We start from the raw sequence: 18,087 nt of genomic DNA, 5'->3' as shown, positions 1-18,087 counted from the left end.
TTCTGCATGCTTCCTGTCTAGTTCTTTACCTAGCTTGTTCCATGAGGCCACAGTGAGGGACCCGGAACAAGCATACCATGGTGCCACTCTATCTACCTCCTTCACAAAATTTTGAAGTGTTCGTGGTGCAATTTTAAGATCTCTTTGTTTTAGCACAGTCTGTAGGGCAGTAACCACTGACTGTGACAACCCCATCGCGCTGGCGGCTTATCTAAAAACGGCGCTCAACTCCGTTACCAGACTGACAGCACCAGACTGACAGCACCAGACTGACAGCACCAGACTGACAGCACCAGACTGACAGCACCGTTCTGTCAGCACCAGCCACGATGAAGGAGAAGGACAAACAGGACTAGCACCAAAGCCTCCACTGACCCGTCCCACGGTGATGACAAACTAAGGCCAAAGTCGAGAAAGGGGGTATTCAGGATAAAGCATACCTCTCTGAACTTACGTCCCTGCAGTTCTGAATCCGCCCCGTCTTCCGAGGGGTCTCCCGCGGCGCCGGCGATGTTGAAGAGTTCCCGGGTTTCGGCACCAGATGTCCCGCGCTACCGTCTCGCCAGCAAGAACGACGCAGAACACTCGGATCCTTCTGCAGTAAAGCTTTAGTGCATCTTGAGAGATAGATGATCAGCTTCTCAGAGGGAGACCACAAGCTAAGAAACCCAGGCCCTTATATAAGCCTAGGAGCTCCGAGTGAGACGTGTAGAGCCGGGATTGGTGGTTTGCACATCACCCCAGATGACGCCACGGGAGAGGCACAGCTTAAACGGTTAACTCCAACTGACAGCAGATGTCAGCGCCATCTTCTAACGGTTAACTCCAACTGACAGCAGATGTCAGCGCCATCTTCTAACGGCAATAGCGATAGCGAGGGCGGCTCCTCACAGTGGGATAAAACTTGTTTTCCACCAATCTGTCAAATTCCTATTTAGAACGCTATATTAACTTGACAGTGCATATTTCTCAGTTGAAAAAGTAATGCTGGGTAAAAATTTCAATGTTAAATGTTAGTGTTTACAACTATGCGCATGGAACTCAAAAATGCTAATTTTGGATGTGATTTCAAACAAGCTGTTCTCACCCACAGATGCTAGACTGCTGCAATCCTAGAACATCATTTCTGAGTACAAAGCACTGTAAGTAAGCTGCAGACATTGACCCTCATCATGTAAAATGTCCACAGTTACATTCCTGGGGTTTAGCAAAAACACAAATTAAAACAACAGGTTTTGTAGCCAGAATACTAATTAGTCTTAGTAAACCCAGAGTCAGAAATCAGAGTTAATTCTGAAAGGGCAGAGAATCAAAGACCCAATCCCAAGTGTGACTTCTTACCTCTCGTGAATCCTTAGGCACAAAGGAGGAGAACCGGTGTCTAGAATCCTCAGACTGAATGGGGTGAGCTGGCTCTCTTCCTGCATTATATACCTCCCTCTGCCAAGCCACACCCCTTCTGTCTCCACCTCCTCAGTGCTGGGATTAAAGGTGTGTGCTCAGTTTCTCTGAGAATAATTCAATCTCTTGTAGTGCTTGGTGACCTTGAACATTTCCTCATTTCAAATGCTTGGTTTATCTGGGCGGTGGTGGCACACGCCTTTAATGCCAGCACTCGGGAGCGAGAGGCAGGAGGATCTCTGTGAGGTCGAGGCCAGGCTGGTCCGAGAGCCTCCAAATCCATACAGGAAAACCCTGTCTCAGAGCCAGGAGTCTTGATGTGCACAAGAATTTAAAGCCTCCACGATTGTGACCAGCTTCCTTGGTATCATAAGGCAATCTGTAAACTTCTAAAGCTGTAAAGGGAAGCCTTCCCGCCAGCCTGGTTTCAGAGCGGCATCAGGGCCAAATAAATACACAGGAGGCTACATTAATTATGAGGCTGTTGCCCTTGTATGTTTCCTACTGGCTAGCCCTGACAAAAGTATTTATCCCATAATTGATAATCGAATTATTTCTCTTACAGGAGAACTTTACGGGCGTCCTAAACCATGGCCTAATATCTTGAAATCTGTGTTTCTCCTTCACAGAGTCCTCCTTGATTCCTAGTCCCACCTATCTTGCTTTGCTATTGGCCAACAGTTCTTATCGACAAATACACAAGACTTCGCCCAACATAAAGCCAAGTGCCCTTCCCAGGTATGAAAATTATGAACCATAACAATGGTATGCACTGCGTGATAGCCTGAAGGCTGCAAGAGCAGCACACAGACATTGGTGGTAACCAACAGCTTATAATTGGACTTCAGGAGGAATCAACCACAGGAAAGTCATTTCTGCATCTGAAAGCCTAGCCTGTTTCTGAGCATTAGGCAAGGATATATCTTGAAGGAGAACCTAAATGTACAATGCATGACTCACATGAATATCCATATAAGATTGATTTTCCCACTAGTAGCAATTTTTATATATAGAAAGTCTTCTCATAGCTATAGCAGGATAATTCTGAGATCTTTCTCGTTGGAAGTCTATAGAATTATTCCTAGTAGAACAGAATGCGGGAAAACTGAATTGTGTCCCACAGGATCATTCTCTACCGTCTCCTCCCTCTCCACTTTCTAGGACTTTTTGTCTGTCTCCGCAGGTGCGCAGAACTGGGGGATTGATTGCCCCCAACATGAGAAAGAGATCATTCACAAGGAAAGTGCCTGGATTGTTAACACAGAAGTCTACACGAGTAGTTAAAGTTATAGGACTCTACAAGTGATTCCCCATTTGACATAAACAGGCATAGCATGGAAAATCACTAGAAACCAGCTCTTCAGTGAGTGTAACTTGAATGCCACTTCCAATCACTTCCCAGTCAAACCTCAGGAGCAGAAATGGAACTGAATGTTTGGGATCACAAAAGCACATAAAATGAATTACTTAATTTGTTGTAGACCAAATTTAATGAAAATCTGCCTGAAAGAAATACACTTAACAAGTAATTTCCCAAGAAACCCTCAGGAGGAGCAAGGGAGGCAGCAAGGAAACACTTCTCACCCACACAAAGCAGACTGCTGCAACTCGGCCACATCCATTCTCTGTAAAAATCCCCCTGAGCAGGCTGCAGCCATTGACCCTCCTCTTGTGGGAATTACACAGTCTCACCACTAGGTGTCAGCTCACAACAAACAAAAACACAATAGGTTTTGAAGCCAGAATTCTCTTTTTATTTTCTTTCCTACACACAATTCTAGTTTATTATGGCAAAGGTGAACATGCCACCTTCTCCACAACAGTCACCAGTAAAACTGATCGCCAAAGTGACTCGGTACAAAACAGGTCGGTTTCAGAATTAAAAAAAGAGGGGAAGAAAGCCTTTACATGAGTTTTTAGATCCCATTTTAAAACAGGGAAAAGAGAGAGAGAGAGAGAGAGAGAGAGAGAGAGAGAGAGAGAGAGAGAGAGAGAGAGATAGAAAAAGAAATCCCCCATTGTGTGCACAGTCCAGTTGCCAACCCTCCCTCGAGGGATTACGGACGAAGCTTCTGGGTCCTGTCACTTCTGTGGATTTGCCCGGCTGTTTAACTGGTGTCCATCTGTGCATTGTACTCATCCAGCTGTGCATCCAACTGCTCGGCAGAAAGAGGCTCCTTGGAGTTCCTGCTCGAACCTCCTCTACCTCTTCCAGGGCTGCCTCCACGGGTCCCTCTCCGGATGAGACCGCCACCAAAACACCATGAGCCATGGTTTCTACTCATGGAACCTCTGATCATTCTCTGTGCGGGTTTTCTTTGTGAGTCAGTCTGTGATGTCACAAGCTGAATGTTCATGGGGCGGCCATCTAAAGGGACACCATTGTACTGTTTCATAGCCTTCAGAGCATCTGCCTTCTGTCGAAAGTGCACTTGGGCTGTCCCTAAACTTCGTCCGGAGCGATCGTAGTGCACAGCTGCTGTCTTCAGTGTTCCAAACACTGAGAAGAGTTCCAGAATATCCGCGTCTGACACCCCGCAGTCAAGGTTTGACACCAACAGCTTTCCGCCCATCTCCAAGCTGGCTCCACCACAGAAGCGGCTGTCGAATCGGTCATGCTGCCCCTTGTTGGGAAGTTGTATAGGCCTGCTGTACGGAGCCGGCCGGTTCCTGCCTCCTCCTGCAGAGCCACCACTCATGGTAGGCCGGTTCTTCAGAGACCAGCTGCGTCGATTCGCCCACACAGGGGCCCGCCTGGCACCACCGTGGCGGCCCTGGCAGCCGGCACTGCTCCAGCCCTGGCCTTTGCCGCGACTGCCTTGCTTGCTCCGGTTCAGCTTAATGATGTCATCCAAAGACATATCCATTTTGTTGGCCATGGTGGTCTCGGAATCAGACCTCGTGTTCTCCAGAATTCTAAATAGTGCTTAAAAACCTTGAATCAGATACCACGACAATACGGAAAAATTGGATTACAGACCTGTGTCGACACCAGCTTGTTTAAAACTCCTTTTCTAACTGGGAAAATACGGTGGCCTGGTACCATGAAACAGGCTCAAGAGTGTAACTGTAAGGACCCGGCACAAAAACACAAATTTCTGTTTTTCTTTTTCTTTTCAGAGAAATATTCTCACCATGAAGCCCAGGCTGAAGTAGAAATCAATACAGTGAAGGGATAGCCTGTATCTCACTGACTTCCAGCTGTCTTTGCCTCACCAATGGTGGGATAAAACTTGTTTTCCACCAATCTGTCAAATTCCTATTTAGAACGCTATATTAACTTGACAGTGCATATTTCTCAGTTGAAAAACTAATGCTGGGTAAAAATTTCAATGTTAAATGTTAGTGTTTACAACTATGCGCATGGAACTCCAAAATGCTAATTTTGGATGTGATTTCAAACAAGCTGTTCTCACCCACAGATGCTAGACTGCTGCAATCCTAGAACGTCATTTCTGAGTACAAAGCACTGTAAGTAAGCTGCAGACATTGACCCTCATCATGTAAAATGTCCACAGTTACATTCCTGGGGTTTAGCAAAAACACAAATTAAAACAACAGGTTTTGTAGCCAGAATACTAATTAGTCTTAGTAAACCCAGAGTCAGAAATCAGAGTTAATTCTGAAAGGGCAGAGAATCAAAGACCCAATCCCAAGTGTGACTTCTTACCTCTCGTGAATCCTTAGGCACAAAGGAGGAGAACCGGTGTCTAGAATCCTCAGACTGAATGGGGTGAGCTGGCTCTCTTCCTGCATTATATACCTCCCTCTGCCAAGCCACACCCCTTCTGTCTCCACCTCCTCAGTGCTGGGATTAAAGGTGTGTGCTCAGTTTCTCTGAGAATAATTCAATCTCTTGTAGTGCTTGGTGACCTTGAACATTTCCTCATTTCAAATGCTTGGTTTATCTAGGCGGTGGTGGCACACGCCTTTAATCCCAGCACTCGGGAGCGAGAGGCAGGAGGATCTCTGTGAGGTCGAGGCCAGGCTGGTCCGAGAGCCTCCAAATCCATACAGGAAAACCCTGTCTCAGAGCCAGGAGTCTTGATGTGCACAAGAATTTAAAGCCTCCACGATTGTGACCAGCTTCCTTGGTATCATAAGGCAATCTGTAAACTTCTAAAGCTGTAAAGGGAAGCCTTCCAGCCAGCCTGGTTTCAGAGCGGCATCAGGGCCAAATAAATCCACAGGAGGCTATATTAATTATGAGGCTGTTGCCCTTGTATGTTTCCTACTGGCTAGCCCTGACAAAAGTATTTATCCCATAATTGATAATCGAATTATTTCTCTTACAGGAGAACTTTACGGGCGTCCTAAACCATGGCCTAATATCTTGAAATCTGTGTTTCTCCTTCACAGAGTCCTCCTTGATTCCTAGTCCCACCTATCTTGCTTTGCTATTGGCCAACAGTTCTTATCGACAAATACACAAGACTTCGCCCAACATGAAGCCAAGTGACCTTCCCAGGTATGAAAATTATGAACCATAACAATGGTCTGCACTGCGTGATAGCCTGAAGGCTGCAAGCACAGCACACAGACATTGGTGGTAACCAACAGCTTTTAATTGGACTTCAGGAGGAATCAACCACAGGAAAGTCATTTCTGCATCTGAAAGCCTAGCCTGTTTCTGAGCATTAGGCAAGGATATATCTTGAAGGAGAACCTAAATGTACAATGCATGACTCACATGAATATCCATATAAGATTGATTTTCCCACTAGTAGCAATTTTTATATATAGAAAGTCTTCTCATAGCTATAGCAGGATAATTCTGAGATCTTTCTCGTTGGAAGTCTATAGAATTATTCCTAGTAGAACAGAATGCGGGAAAACTGAATTGTGTCCCACAGGATCATTCTCTACCGTCTCCTCCCTCTCCACTTTCTAGGACTTTTTGTCTGTCTCCGCAGGTGCGCAGAACTGGGGGATTGATTGCTCCCAACATGAGAAAGAGATCATTCACAAGGAAAGTGCCTGGATTGTTAACACAGAAGTCTACACGAGTAGTTAAAGTTATAGGACTCTACAAGTGATTCCCCATTTGACATAAACAGGCATAGCATGGAAAATCACTAGAAACCAGCTCTTCAGTGAGTGTAACTTGAATGCCACTTCCAATCACTTTCCAGTCAAACCTCAGGAGCAGAAATGGAACTGAATGTTTGGGATCACAAAAGCACATAAAATGAATTACTTAATTTGTTGTAGACCAAATTTAATGAAAATCTGCCTGAAAGAAATACACTTAACAAGTAATTTCCCAAGAAACCCTCAGGAGGAGCAAGGGAGGCAGCAAGGAAACACTTCTCACCCACACAAAGCAGACTGCTACAACTCGGCCACATCCATTCTCTGTAAAAATCCCCCCCTGAGCAGGCTGCAGCCATTGACCCTCCTCTTGTGGGAATTACAGAGTCTCACCACTAGGTGTCAGCTCACAACAAACAAAAACACAATAGGTTTTGAAGCCAGAATTCTCTTTTTATTTTCTTTCCTACACACAATTCTAGTTTATTATGGCAAAGGTGAACATGCCACCTTCTCCACAACAGTCACCAGTAAAACTGATCGCCAAAGTGACTCGGTACAAAACAGGTCGGTTTCAGAATTAAAAAAAGAGGGGAAGAAAGCCTTTACATGAGTTTTTAGATCCCATTTTAAAACAGGGAAAGAGAGAGAGAGAGAGAGAGAGAGAGAGAGAGAGAGAGAGAGAGAGAGAGAGAGAGACAAACGAAAAAGAAATCCCCCATTGTGTGCACAGTCCAGTTGCCAACCCTCCCTCGAGGGATTACGGACGAAGCTTCTGGGTCCTGTCACTTCTGCGGATTTGCCCGGCTGTTTAACTGGTGTCCATCTGTGCATTGTCCTCATCCAGCTGTGCATCCAACTGCTCGGCAGAAAGAGGCTCCTTGGAGTTCCTGCTCGAACCTCCTCTACCTCTTCCAGGGCTGCCTCCACGGGTCCCTCTCCGGATGAGACCGCCACCAAAACACCATGAGCCATGGTTTCTACTCATGGAACCTCTGATCATTCTCTGTGCGGGTTTTCTTTGTGAGTCAGTCTGTGATGTCACAAGCTGAATGTTCATGGGGCGGCCATCTAAAGGGACACCATTGTACTGTTTCATAGCCTTCAGAGCATCTGCCTTCTGTCGAAAGTGCACTTGGGCTGTCCCTAAACTTCGTCCGGAGCGATCGTAGTGCACAGCTGCTGTCTTCAGTGTTCCAAACACTGAGAAGAGTTCCAGAATATCCGCGTCTGACACCCCGCAGTCAAGGTTTGACACCAACAGCTTTCCGCCCATCTCCAAGCTGGCTCCACCACAGAAGCGGCTGTCGAATCGGTCATGCTGCCCCTTGTTGGGAAGTTGTATAGGCCTGCTGTACGGAGCCGGCCGGTTCCTGCCTCCTCCTGCAGAGCCACCACTCATGGTAGGCCGGTTCTTCAGAGACCAGCTGCGTCGATTCGCCCACACAGGGGCCCGCCTGGCACCACCGTGGCGGCCCTGGCAGCCGGCACTGCTCCAGCCCTGGCCTTTGCCGCGACTGCCTTGCTTGCTCCGGTTCAGCTTAATGATGTCATCCAAAGACATATCCATTTTGTTGGCCATGGTGGTCACGGAATCAGACCTCGTGTTCTCCAGAATTCTAATTCGTGCTTAAAAACCTGGAATCAGATACCACGACAATACGGAAAAATTGGATTACAGACCTGTGTCGACACCAGCTTGTTTAAAACTCCTTTTCTAACTGGGAAAATACGGTGGCCTGGTACCATGAAACAGGCTCAAGAGTGTAACTGTAAGGACCCGGCACAAAAACACAAATTTCTGTTTTTCTTTTTCTTTTCAGAGAAATATTCTCACCACGAAGCCCAGGCTGAAGTAGAAATCAATACAGTGAAGGGATAGCCTGTATCTCACTGACTTCCAGCTGTCTTTGCCTCACCAATGGTGGGATAAAACTTGTTTTCCACCAATCTGTCAAATTCCTATTTAGAACGCTATATTAACTTGACAGTGCATATTTCTCAGTTGAAAAAGTAATGCTGGGTAAAAATTTCAATGTTAAATGTTAGTGTTTACAACTATGCGCATGGAATTCAAAAATGCTAATTTTGGATGTCATTTCAATCAAGCTGTTCTCACCCACAGATGCTAGACTGCTGCAATCCTAGAACATCATTTCTGAGTACAAAGCACTGTAAGTAAGCTGCAGACATTGACCCTCATCATGTAAAATGTCCACAGTTACATTCCTGGGGTTTAACAAAAACACAAATTAAAACAACAGGTTTTGTAGCCAGAATACTAATTAGTCTTACTAAACCCAGAGTCAGAAATCAGAGTTAATTCTGAAAGGGCAGAGAATCAAAGACCCAATCCCAAGTGTGACTTCTTACCTCTCGTGAATCCTTAGGCACAAAGGAGGAGAACCCGTGTCTAGAATCCTCAGACTGAATGGGGTGAGCTGGCTCTCTTCCTGCATTATATACCTCCTGTGAGGAGCCGCCTCGCTATCGCTATTGCCGTTAGAAGATGGCGCTGACATCCACTGTCAGTTGGAGTTAACTGTCGCTGTCAGTTGGAGTTAACTGTCGCTGTCAGTTGGAGTTAACTGTCGCTGTCAGTTGGAGTTAACCGTTTAAACTGTGCCTCTCCCGTGATGTCATCTGGGGTGATGTGCAAACCACCAATCCCGGCTCTACACATCTCACTCGGAGCTCCTAGGCTTATATAAGGGGCTGGGTTTCTTAGCTTGGGGTCTCCTCTAAGAAGCTGATCATCTATCTCTCAAGATGCATTAAAGCTTTACTGCAGAAGGATCCGAGTGTTCTGCGTCGTTCTTGCTGGCGAGACGGTAGCGCGGGACATCTGGTGCCGAAACCCGGGAACTCTTCAACATCGCCGGCGCCGCGGGAGACCCCTCGGAAAACGGGGCGGATTCAGAACTGCAGGGACGTAGGTTCAGAGAGGTATGCTTTATCCTGAACAACCCTTTTCTCGACTTTGGCCTTAGTTTGTCATCACCGTGGGACGGGTCAGTGGAGGCTTTGGTGCTAGTCCTGTTTGTCCTTCTCCTTCATCGTGGCTGGTGCTGACAGAACGGCGCTGTCCGTCTGGCGCTGTCCGTCTGGCGCTGTCCGTCTGGCGCTGTCCGTCTGGCGCTGTCCATCTGGCGCTGTCCATCTGGCGCTGTCAGTCTGGTGCTGTCAGTCTGGTGCTGTCAGTCTGGTGCTGTCAGTCTGGTAACGGAGTTGAGCGCGTTTTTAGATAAGCTGTCAGCGCGATGGGGTCGTCACAGTCAGTGGTTACAGCCTTACAGACTGTGCTAAAACAAAGAGATCTTAAAATTGCACCACGAACACTTCAAAATTTTGTGAAGGAGGTAGATAGAGTGGCACCATGGTATGCTTGTTCCGGGTCCCTCACTGTGGCCTCATGGAACAAGCTAGGTAAAGAACTAGACAGGAAGCATGCAGAAGGAGATCTCTGCTTAGGTACCAAAGCCATTTGGAAGCTAGTTAAAAACTGCTTGGAGGATGAGGCCTGTCACCCTGCTATAATAGAAAGTCAGGGAACCTTAGAGGAAGTTCAGGATAGCATGTCAGAAACTGAACGGAGTGAGAGAATGGGAGCTCGCAAAAGAAAAGACATGTCTAAGAAAAAAGGCCCTCCCCAGGAAGTTAAGAAAGGGGAGAGAAAGAAGGGAGTTATCATTCACCCCTTAACAAATCTAAGAAAAAGAAAAAGCCAGAATCTAGTCTATACCCTGCAGTAGAGCTAGAAGCCTTGGAGCTAGATAATTCTGATTCTGACACTCTGGATTCTAGCGAAGAAGGTGGTCTAGAGGAGGAGGTGGCACGGTATGAGGAAAAAGATATCACCCTGATAGACACCGGCCACTGAAAACAAAAATGAATGTGAGGCCACCGCCTATAAATCCGGCGGGCTCACGCCTCTCAGCGCCTCCGCCATATGAGCTTCGGCTGAATACTGGTACTGACTCCTTTTTACCTTTAGAGGAACGGAGAAAAATACAAATGGCTTTTCCAGTATTCGAGAATGTGGAAGGCGGAAGAGTACATACCCCGTAGATTACAATCAAATTAAAGAATTGGCCGAATCCGTTCGTAATTATGGGGTCAATGCTAACTTTACCACATTACAGGTGGAAAGGCTTGCTAATTTTGCCATGACTCCCACTGACTGGCAAACGACAGTGAAAGCAGTGCTTCCCAACATGGGACAATACATGGAATGGAAGGCTCTCTGGTATGATGCAGCCCAGGCACAAGCTAGAGTTAATGCCACGGCTGAAGATGAGAATCAGAGGCAGTGGACATTTGAAATGCTGACAGGTCAGGGTCAACATGCCCTTAATCAAACCAACTACATCTGGGGCGTCTATGGTCAGGTGTCGGCCGCCGCTATTAAAGCATGGAAGGCCCTCACAAAAGGGGAGAGTCCAGTGGACACCTTACAAAGATTGTCCAAGGACCCCAAGAGCCATTTTCAGACTTTGTGGCCAGAATGACAGAGGCCGCCAGTCGCATCTTTGGTGATTCAGAACAAGCTATGCCCCTGATTGAGCAACTTGTCTATGAACAAGCAACCCAGGAATGTCGAGCGGCTATCGCCCTCGCAAAAGCAAAGGTTTACAAGATTGGCTCAGAGTGTGCAGGGAGCTGGGGGACCCCTAACCAATGCAGGACTAGCTGCCGCCATTTTACAAACGCACAGGTATAGAGATTTATCTAATCGAAAAGCTTGTTTTAATTGTGGGAGAATGGGGCACCTTAAGAAAGATTGTCAAGCCCCTGAAAGAACAAGAGAATCGAAGCTTTGCTATCGTTGTGGTAAAGGTTATCATAGGGCTAGCGAATGCAGGTCAGTCCGGGATGTAAAAGGGAGGCTTCTGCCCCCTATTGAAGAATCCAAGGTACCCCAATCAAAAACGGGTCACGGGGCCCATGGTCCCAGGGCCCTCAGAAATATGGGAACCAATTTCAGAAAAGCAATCAAGAGGAAGTAGAGGTTTCCGAGGAACCTCCGGAATGGACTTGCGTGCCGCCTCCGACTTCTTACTCATGCCCCAAATGAATGTTCAACCGGTCCCAGTCCATTCCCTGGACCTTTGCCCCCTGCCACCATTGGGCTTATTCTGGGCCGTGGCTCCTTAACTTTACAGGGACTCATTATATATCCTGGGATTGTTGACCCATATCATAAAGAGGAGATTCAAGTTCTCTGTTCTAGCCCTCGGGGTGTATTTTCTATAAAGCAGGGAGATAGAATTGCACAACTGGTGTTGCTGCCCTCCTCGGGGATGGAGAAACCTACACTTTACAAAAAAGGGCTATGGGATCTTCTGGAAGTGATTCAGCCTATCTGGCTATACCCCTAAATGAGAGACCTACAATAAAATTGTTAATTAATGGAAAAGAATTTGAAGGGATAATGGATTCGGGAGCAGACAAAAGCATTATTTCACTCCATTGGTGGCCGAAGTCTTGGCCCACTGTTGTTTCATCTCATTCTCTACAAGGTCTTGGATACCAGTCCTCTCCTGCCATCAGTGCCTCAGCCTTAACCTGGCGGGATGCTGAAGGCAAACAGGGATGTTTTACCCCCTATGTGTTGCCACTCCCTGTAAATTTATGGGGACGAGATGTGTTACAAGCCATGGGCATGACCCTAACTAATGAATACTCCCCCAGGCATCAGCCATTATGGCAAAGATGGGGTATACAAATGGTAGAGGCTTGGGTAGGCAAGAACAAGGCAGAATAAAACCCATTACACAACACGGAAATCGGGGTAGAAAAGGACTGGGTTTTATTTAGGGGCCGTTGAGGCTTCACGACCCATACCATGGAAAACAGAGGAGCCGTTATGGGTCTCTCAATGGCCTCTATCCTCTGAAAAATTAGAGGCTGTCACAAGATTAGTGCAAGAACAGGAACGGCTGGGGCATCTAGAGCCTTCTACCTCCCCATGGAATACACCAATTTTTGTTATTAAGAAGAAATCTGGGAAGTGGAGATTACTCCACGACCTGCGGGCCATTAACAATCAGATGCATCTTTTTGGCCCTGTTCAAAGAGGCCTTCCTTTGCTTTCTGCACTTCCTCAAGATTGGAAGCTTATTATTATAGATATTAAGGATTGTTTCTTCTCTATTCCACTTTACCCACGGGATAGACCAAGGTTTGCCTTCACTATCCCTTCTCTTAATCATATGGAACCAGACAAGAGATTTCAGTGGAAGGTACTGCCGCAAGGCATGGCCAATAGCCCAACAATATGTCAGCTATATGTGCAGGAGGCTTTGGAGCCAATTAGGAAGCAATTTACATCTTTAATCGTTATCCATTATATGGACGATATTCTTATTTGTCACAAAGAGTTAGATGTTTTACAAAAGGCTTTTCCCATGCTGGTGGCTGAATTAAAACAGTGGGGATTAGAGATTGCCTCAGAAAAGGTTCAAATTGCAGATACAGGCCTCTTTTTGGGCTCAAAGATTACTCCCAAAAATATAGTTCCTCAGAAAATAGAAATTCGCAAAGACCACTTACAAACATTAAATGATTTTCAGAAACTTCTGGGAGATATAAATTGGTTGAGGCCCTTTTTAAAAATTCCATCTGCTGATCTAAAACCCCTCTTCGATCTCCTGGAGGGTGAGCCTCATATCTCCTCACCCAGAAAATTTACCCCTGCCGCCCACCGAGCCTTACAGATGGTGGAAGAGGCCTTACAGGAAGCACAATTACAACGAATTGAGGAGTCACTACCTTTTAATCTGTGTGTTTTTAAGACAGCTCAATTGCCAACTGCAGTCCTGTGGCAACATGGACCATTACTTTGGATTCATCCAAATGCTTCCCCTGCTAAGATTATTGACTGGTACCCTGATGCTGTTGCACAGCTCGCGCTTCGTGGAATAAAAGCAGCTGTTACACATTTTGGCAGGGATCCTGATTCCTTGATTGTGCCTTATACTGCTGCACAAGTTCAGACCTTGGCAGCCACATCTAGTGATTGGGCAGTTTTAGTTACTTCCTTTTCAGGACAAATTGATAATCATTTTCCAAAGCATCCAATTTTACAGTTTGCCCTAAACCAGGCTATAGTGTTTCCACAAGTGACAGCTAAAGACCCACTCCCAGATGGGACTGTGGTGTACACTGATGGATCAAAAACTGGTATGGGAGCTTATGTGGTCAAGGATAGGGTTATATCTAAACAATATAATGAAACTTCACCTCAAGTTGTAGAATGTCTGATAGTACTGGAGGTTCTTGAGGCTTTTCCAGGACCCCTCAATATTGTATCAGATTCCTCTTATGTGGTTAATGCAGTTAATCTCCTTGAGATAGCTGGAATAATAAGATCCTCCAGCAGAGTTGCTAACATCTTTCAGAAGATACAAGCTGCCTTGTTAAATAGGAGATTTCCTGTTTTCATTACCCATGTCCGAGCACATTCTGGACTCCCAGGTCCCATGTCCTTAGGGAATGACTTAGCGGACAAGGCTACAAAGCTGGTGGCCGCTGCCTTGTCTACCCATGCACAAGCAGCAAAAGAATTCCATAAGCGCTTTCATGTGACGGCTGAGACCTTGCGCCGTCGTTTTGCTCTATCCAGGAAAGAGGCTAGGGAAATTGTTACTCAATGCCAGAATTGCTGCGAATTCTTACCTACTCCCCACATGGGAATAAACCCACGTGGCATTAGACCATTGCAGATGTGGCAGATGGATGTTACTCATATTCCCTCTTTTGGAAGGCTTCAATATGTTCATGTTTCTGTTGACACCTGTTCTGGCGTAATGTTTGCCACACCCCTAACAGGGGAAAAGGCCTCATATGTGATTCAACATTGCCTTGAGGCCTGGAGTGCTTGGGGAAAACCCAGAATTTTAAAAACAGACAATGGACCAGCATATACCTCTCAAAAATTCCGACAGTTTTGTCGGCAAATGGATGTTACCCATCTAACTGGCCTACCTTATAACCCTCAAGGACAGGGCATTGTGGAACGTGCCCATCGTACACTCAAATCATATCTGATTAAACAAAAGGGGAGTATTGAGGATGTTCTACCCTCGGTACCAAGAGTTGCTGTATCCATGGCACTTTTACCCTTAATTTCTTGAACTGTGATGCCCAAGGCCACACTGCGGCTGATCGCCACAGTTTAGAGCCTGATAGGCCAAAAGAAATGGTAAAATGGAAAGATGTCTTGACTGATCTCTGGAAAGGCCCGGATCCTATTCTTATAAGATCCAGGGAGCTGTGTGTGTTTTTCCACAGGAGGAAGAAAACCCCTGTGGATCCCTGAAAGACTCACTCGAAGAGCTCCTTCACAACTCCAGAATAAGAAGGATGGAGGCCAAGTGGGTGATGAAGACTCTCCTACTCGGGATGATGGTTCCTAGTATGATGGGAGAGTTACGGTGGGCCATCATGTCTACCTTCCCCTACCGATGCCAGTGATGCAGAATGCCCAGGTGTTCCCTAGATTTTTCACAACTAATAGAGAGTTGGGGCTTGCCTTTTTGCCTTTAGATCCTCAGATACAGAGTTTTCAGGATGAGAGAACCTTGTCATTAGTAGGAAGCTTGTGCTTTACTGTGATTTCTTCATTAAAGGATAATTTTATTCATATGGATCCAGAAAGATCTAATGCTAATCCTTTTGAATTAATGGAAGCTGTACTGATCTTTCTCCTATGATAGTGAGAAGGGACAGATTACTTTTGATTGGAAAGGGGCATTAGGCAACAGTCTGAGTGAGGGACAGAGCTCTGGATCATCTGATTGGTCCTCCTCCAATGTTAAGTATACCCTTTTAAGAGAACTAATTATTCAGCTGCCCTTTATTTGGGTTGTGAGTAATGATACCTTAGGTAAGAATCAGAAAGAAATAAATTGTTCTGCTTAGAATTGTTTTTATGCATTATGCTGGGATGCTATTAAGCACCCTTTTGCTTTGGTAATGCGCATGCCTCGATTTATTCCAGCTCCTGTTGAGACGCCAAGTAATTTGAGTTTGTTTAGGGAAAAGCGAGATTTTTGGGATCTCTGCTATTATTGTGGGCCTGATAGCCACCGCCGCAGTTACTGCTTCGGTTACCGCCTCGGCCCTTGCACTTTCTGCCACTGTGCAGACAACTCAAACCATTAATGAACTATAGGCCACTGTGACCATGGTCCTAGATAAACAGGCCACTGCCAATTCTCAGATACAAGGAGGCCTGATGTTGGTAAACCAACAGATTAATTTGGTTCAGGAACAATTGGATATATTGTGGCAGATGGCCAAATTGGGATGTGAACAAAGTTGCCTGGCCTTTGTGTCACTTAGTACAATATGAGAATTTTACAAGAGCAGCTAACCTGTCAAAAGCTCTGTCTCAACATTTATTACAGAATTGGACTTTTGAGTTTGAGCAGACACTCCGTGAGTTGAGAATGGCGATCCTGCAAGTGAATTCGACGCATCTGGATCTTTCTCTGATGGAAGACCTCTCCCCTGGATTTCATCTGCATTTTCTTATTTTAAGGAATGGGTGGGGGTAGGATCATTTAGCCTAGTTCTCTGCTGTGGAATAGTGTTGATGCTTTGGATGGTGTGTACGCTCAGAGCCCAAACAAAAGGAGAAAGTGGTGGTGGCACAAGCACTTGCTGCCTTAGAACACGGAGCATCCCCTGACATTTGGTTAACCATGTTAAAGCAATAGGTCGCTGGCCTCCCAGCTCTTGCACCCCACGAGGCTAGTCTCATTGCACGGGATAGAGTGGGTAGGCTTCAGCAGCCCAAGGAGTTGCAAGGCTAAGCACTGCACAGGAGAGGTCTGCGGTATAACGACTTTCTCCTGGGAGATAAGTCATCTTGCATGAAGGTTCTATGTCATGATCTCCTTCCCCCAGAAAAAAGACATCGGACTGGTCAGGACTTCCTCTGGGGATAAGACCCTGGAGAGGAGCTTTGTACATGTTCCGAATTTGCACATGGGGATTTGACCTCTATCTCCACTCCAAAGTTGTGGGTGTCCTATTGCTTCAAAAATAAATGAATAGGGGAGATGTGAGGAGCCGCCCTCGCTATCGCTATTGCCGTTAGAAGATGGCGCTGACATCCACTGTCAGTTGGAGTTAACTGTCGCTGTCAGTTGGAGTTAACTGTCGCTGTCAGTTGGAGTTAACTGTCGCTGTCAGTTGGAGTTAACCGTTTAAACTGTGCCTCTCCCGTGACGTCATCTGGGGTGATGTGCAAACCACCAATCCCGGCTCTACACATCTCACTCGGAGCTCCTAGGCTTATATAAGGGGCTGGGTTTCTTAGCTTGGGGTCTCCCTCTAAGAAGCTGATCATCTATCTCTCAAGATGCATTAAAGCTTTACTGCAGAAGGATCCGAGTGTTCTGCGTCGTTCTTGCTGGCGAGACGGTAGCGCGGGACAACCTCCCTCTGCCAAGCCACACCCCTTCTGTCTCCACCACCTCAGTGCTGGGATTAAAGGTGTGTGCTCAGTTTCTCTGAGAATAATTCAATCTCTTGTAGTGCTTGGTGACCTTGAACATTTCCTCATTTCAAATGCTTGGTTTATCTGGGCGGTGGTGGCACACGCCTTTAATCCCAGCACTCGGGAGCGAGAGGCAGGAGGATCCCTGTGAGGTCGAGGCCAGGCTGGTCCGAGAGCCTCCAGATCCATACAGGAAAACCCTGTCTCAGAGCCAGGAGTCTTGATGTGCACAAGAATTTAAAGCCTCCACCATTGTGACCAGATTCCTTGGTATCATAAGGCAATCTGTAAACTTTTAAAGCTGTAAAGGGAAGCCTTCCCACCACCCTGGTTTCAGAGCGGCATCAGGGCCAGATAAATCCACAGGAGGCTATATTAATTATGAGGCTGTTGCCCTTGTATGTTTCCTACTGGCTAGCCCTGACAAAAGTATTTATCCCATAATTGATAATCGATTTATTTCTCTTACAGGAGAAATTTACAGGCGTCCTAAACCATGGCCTAATATCTTGAAATCTGTGTTTCTTCTTCACAGAGTCCTCCTTGATTCCTAGTCCCACCTATCTTGCTTTGCTATTGGCCAACAGTTCTTATCGACAAATACACAAGACTTCGCCCAACATGAAGCCAAGTGCCCTTCCCAGGTATGAAAATTATGAACCATAACAATGGTCTGTACTGCGTGATAGCCTGAAGGCTGCAAGAGCAGCACACAAACATTGGTGGTAACCAACAGCTTATAATTGGACTTCAGGAGGAATCAACCACAGGAGAGTCATTTGTGCATCTGAAAGCCTAGCCTGTTTCTGAGCATTAGGCAAGGATATATCTTGAAGGAGAACCTAAATGTACAATGCATGACTCACATGAATATCCATATAACATTGATTTTCCCACTAGTAGCAATTTTTATATATAGAAAGTCTTCTCATAGCTATAGCAGGATAATTCTGAGATCTTTCTCGTTGGAAGTCTATAGAATTATTCCTAGTAGAACAGAATGCGGGAAAACTGAATTGTGTCCCACAGGATCATTCTCTACCGTCTCCTCCCTCTCCACTTTCTAGGACTTTTTGTCTGGCTCCGTAGGTGCGCAGAACTGGGGGATTGATTGCCCCCAACATGAGAAAGAGATCATTCACAAGGAA

General features: G+C 46.1%; 2 protein-coding genes and 1 long non-coding RNA gene across 4 annotated transcripts; 1 reads left to right on the top strand and 2 right to left on the bottom strand.

The window, feature by feature from the left end:
* Positions 1–898: 898 nt before the first annotated feature.
* Positions 899–17,562, top strand: LOC121138308. 2 transcript variants are annotated; one of them, XR_005875397.1, is made up of 4 exons: positions 899–1,142; positions 2,031–2,139; positions 8,558–8,606; positions 17,475–17,562. It is a non-coding gene; the product is annotated as an uncharacterized LOC121138308 (long non-coding RNA). The 2 variants fall into 2 exon arrangements; XR_005875396.1 differs by lacking the exons at positions 8,558–8,606; positions 17,475–17,562 and adding exons at positions 4,824–4,872; positions 5,761–5,848.
* LOC121138306 (THO complex subunit 4-like) lies at positions 3,133–4,313 on the bottom strand. The gene has a single exon (XM_040741038.1). The coding sequence runs from the start codon at positions 4,278–4,280 to the stop codon at positions 3,510–3,512; it is 771 nt and encodes a 256-aa protein (XP_040596972.1). The 5' UTR covers positions 4,281–4,313; the 3' UTR covers positions 3,133–3,509.
* LOC121138307 (THO complex subunit 4-like) lies at positions 7,075–8,403 on the bottom strand. The gene has a single exon (XM_040741039.1). The coding sequence runs from the start codon at positions 8,012–8,014 to the stop codon at positions 7,244–7,246; it is 771 nt and encodes a 256-aa protein (XP_040596973.1). The 5' UTR covers positions 8,015–8,403; the 3' UTR covers positions 7,075–7,243.
* Positions 17,563–18,087: the final 525 nt, after the last annotated feature.

Source organism: Mesocricetus auratus, unplaced genomic scaffold (assembly GCF_017639785.1).
Source record: "Mesocricetus auratus isolate SY011 unplaced genomic scaffold, BCM_Maur_2.0 contig_2137_pilon_obj, whole genome shotgun sequence".
Taxonomy (NCBI): Eukaryota; Metazoa; Chordata; class Mammalia; order Rodentia; family Cricetidae; genus Mesocricetus; species Mesocricetus auratus.
This window is presented reverse-complemented; position numbering and strand designations above follow the sequence as displayed.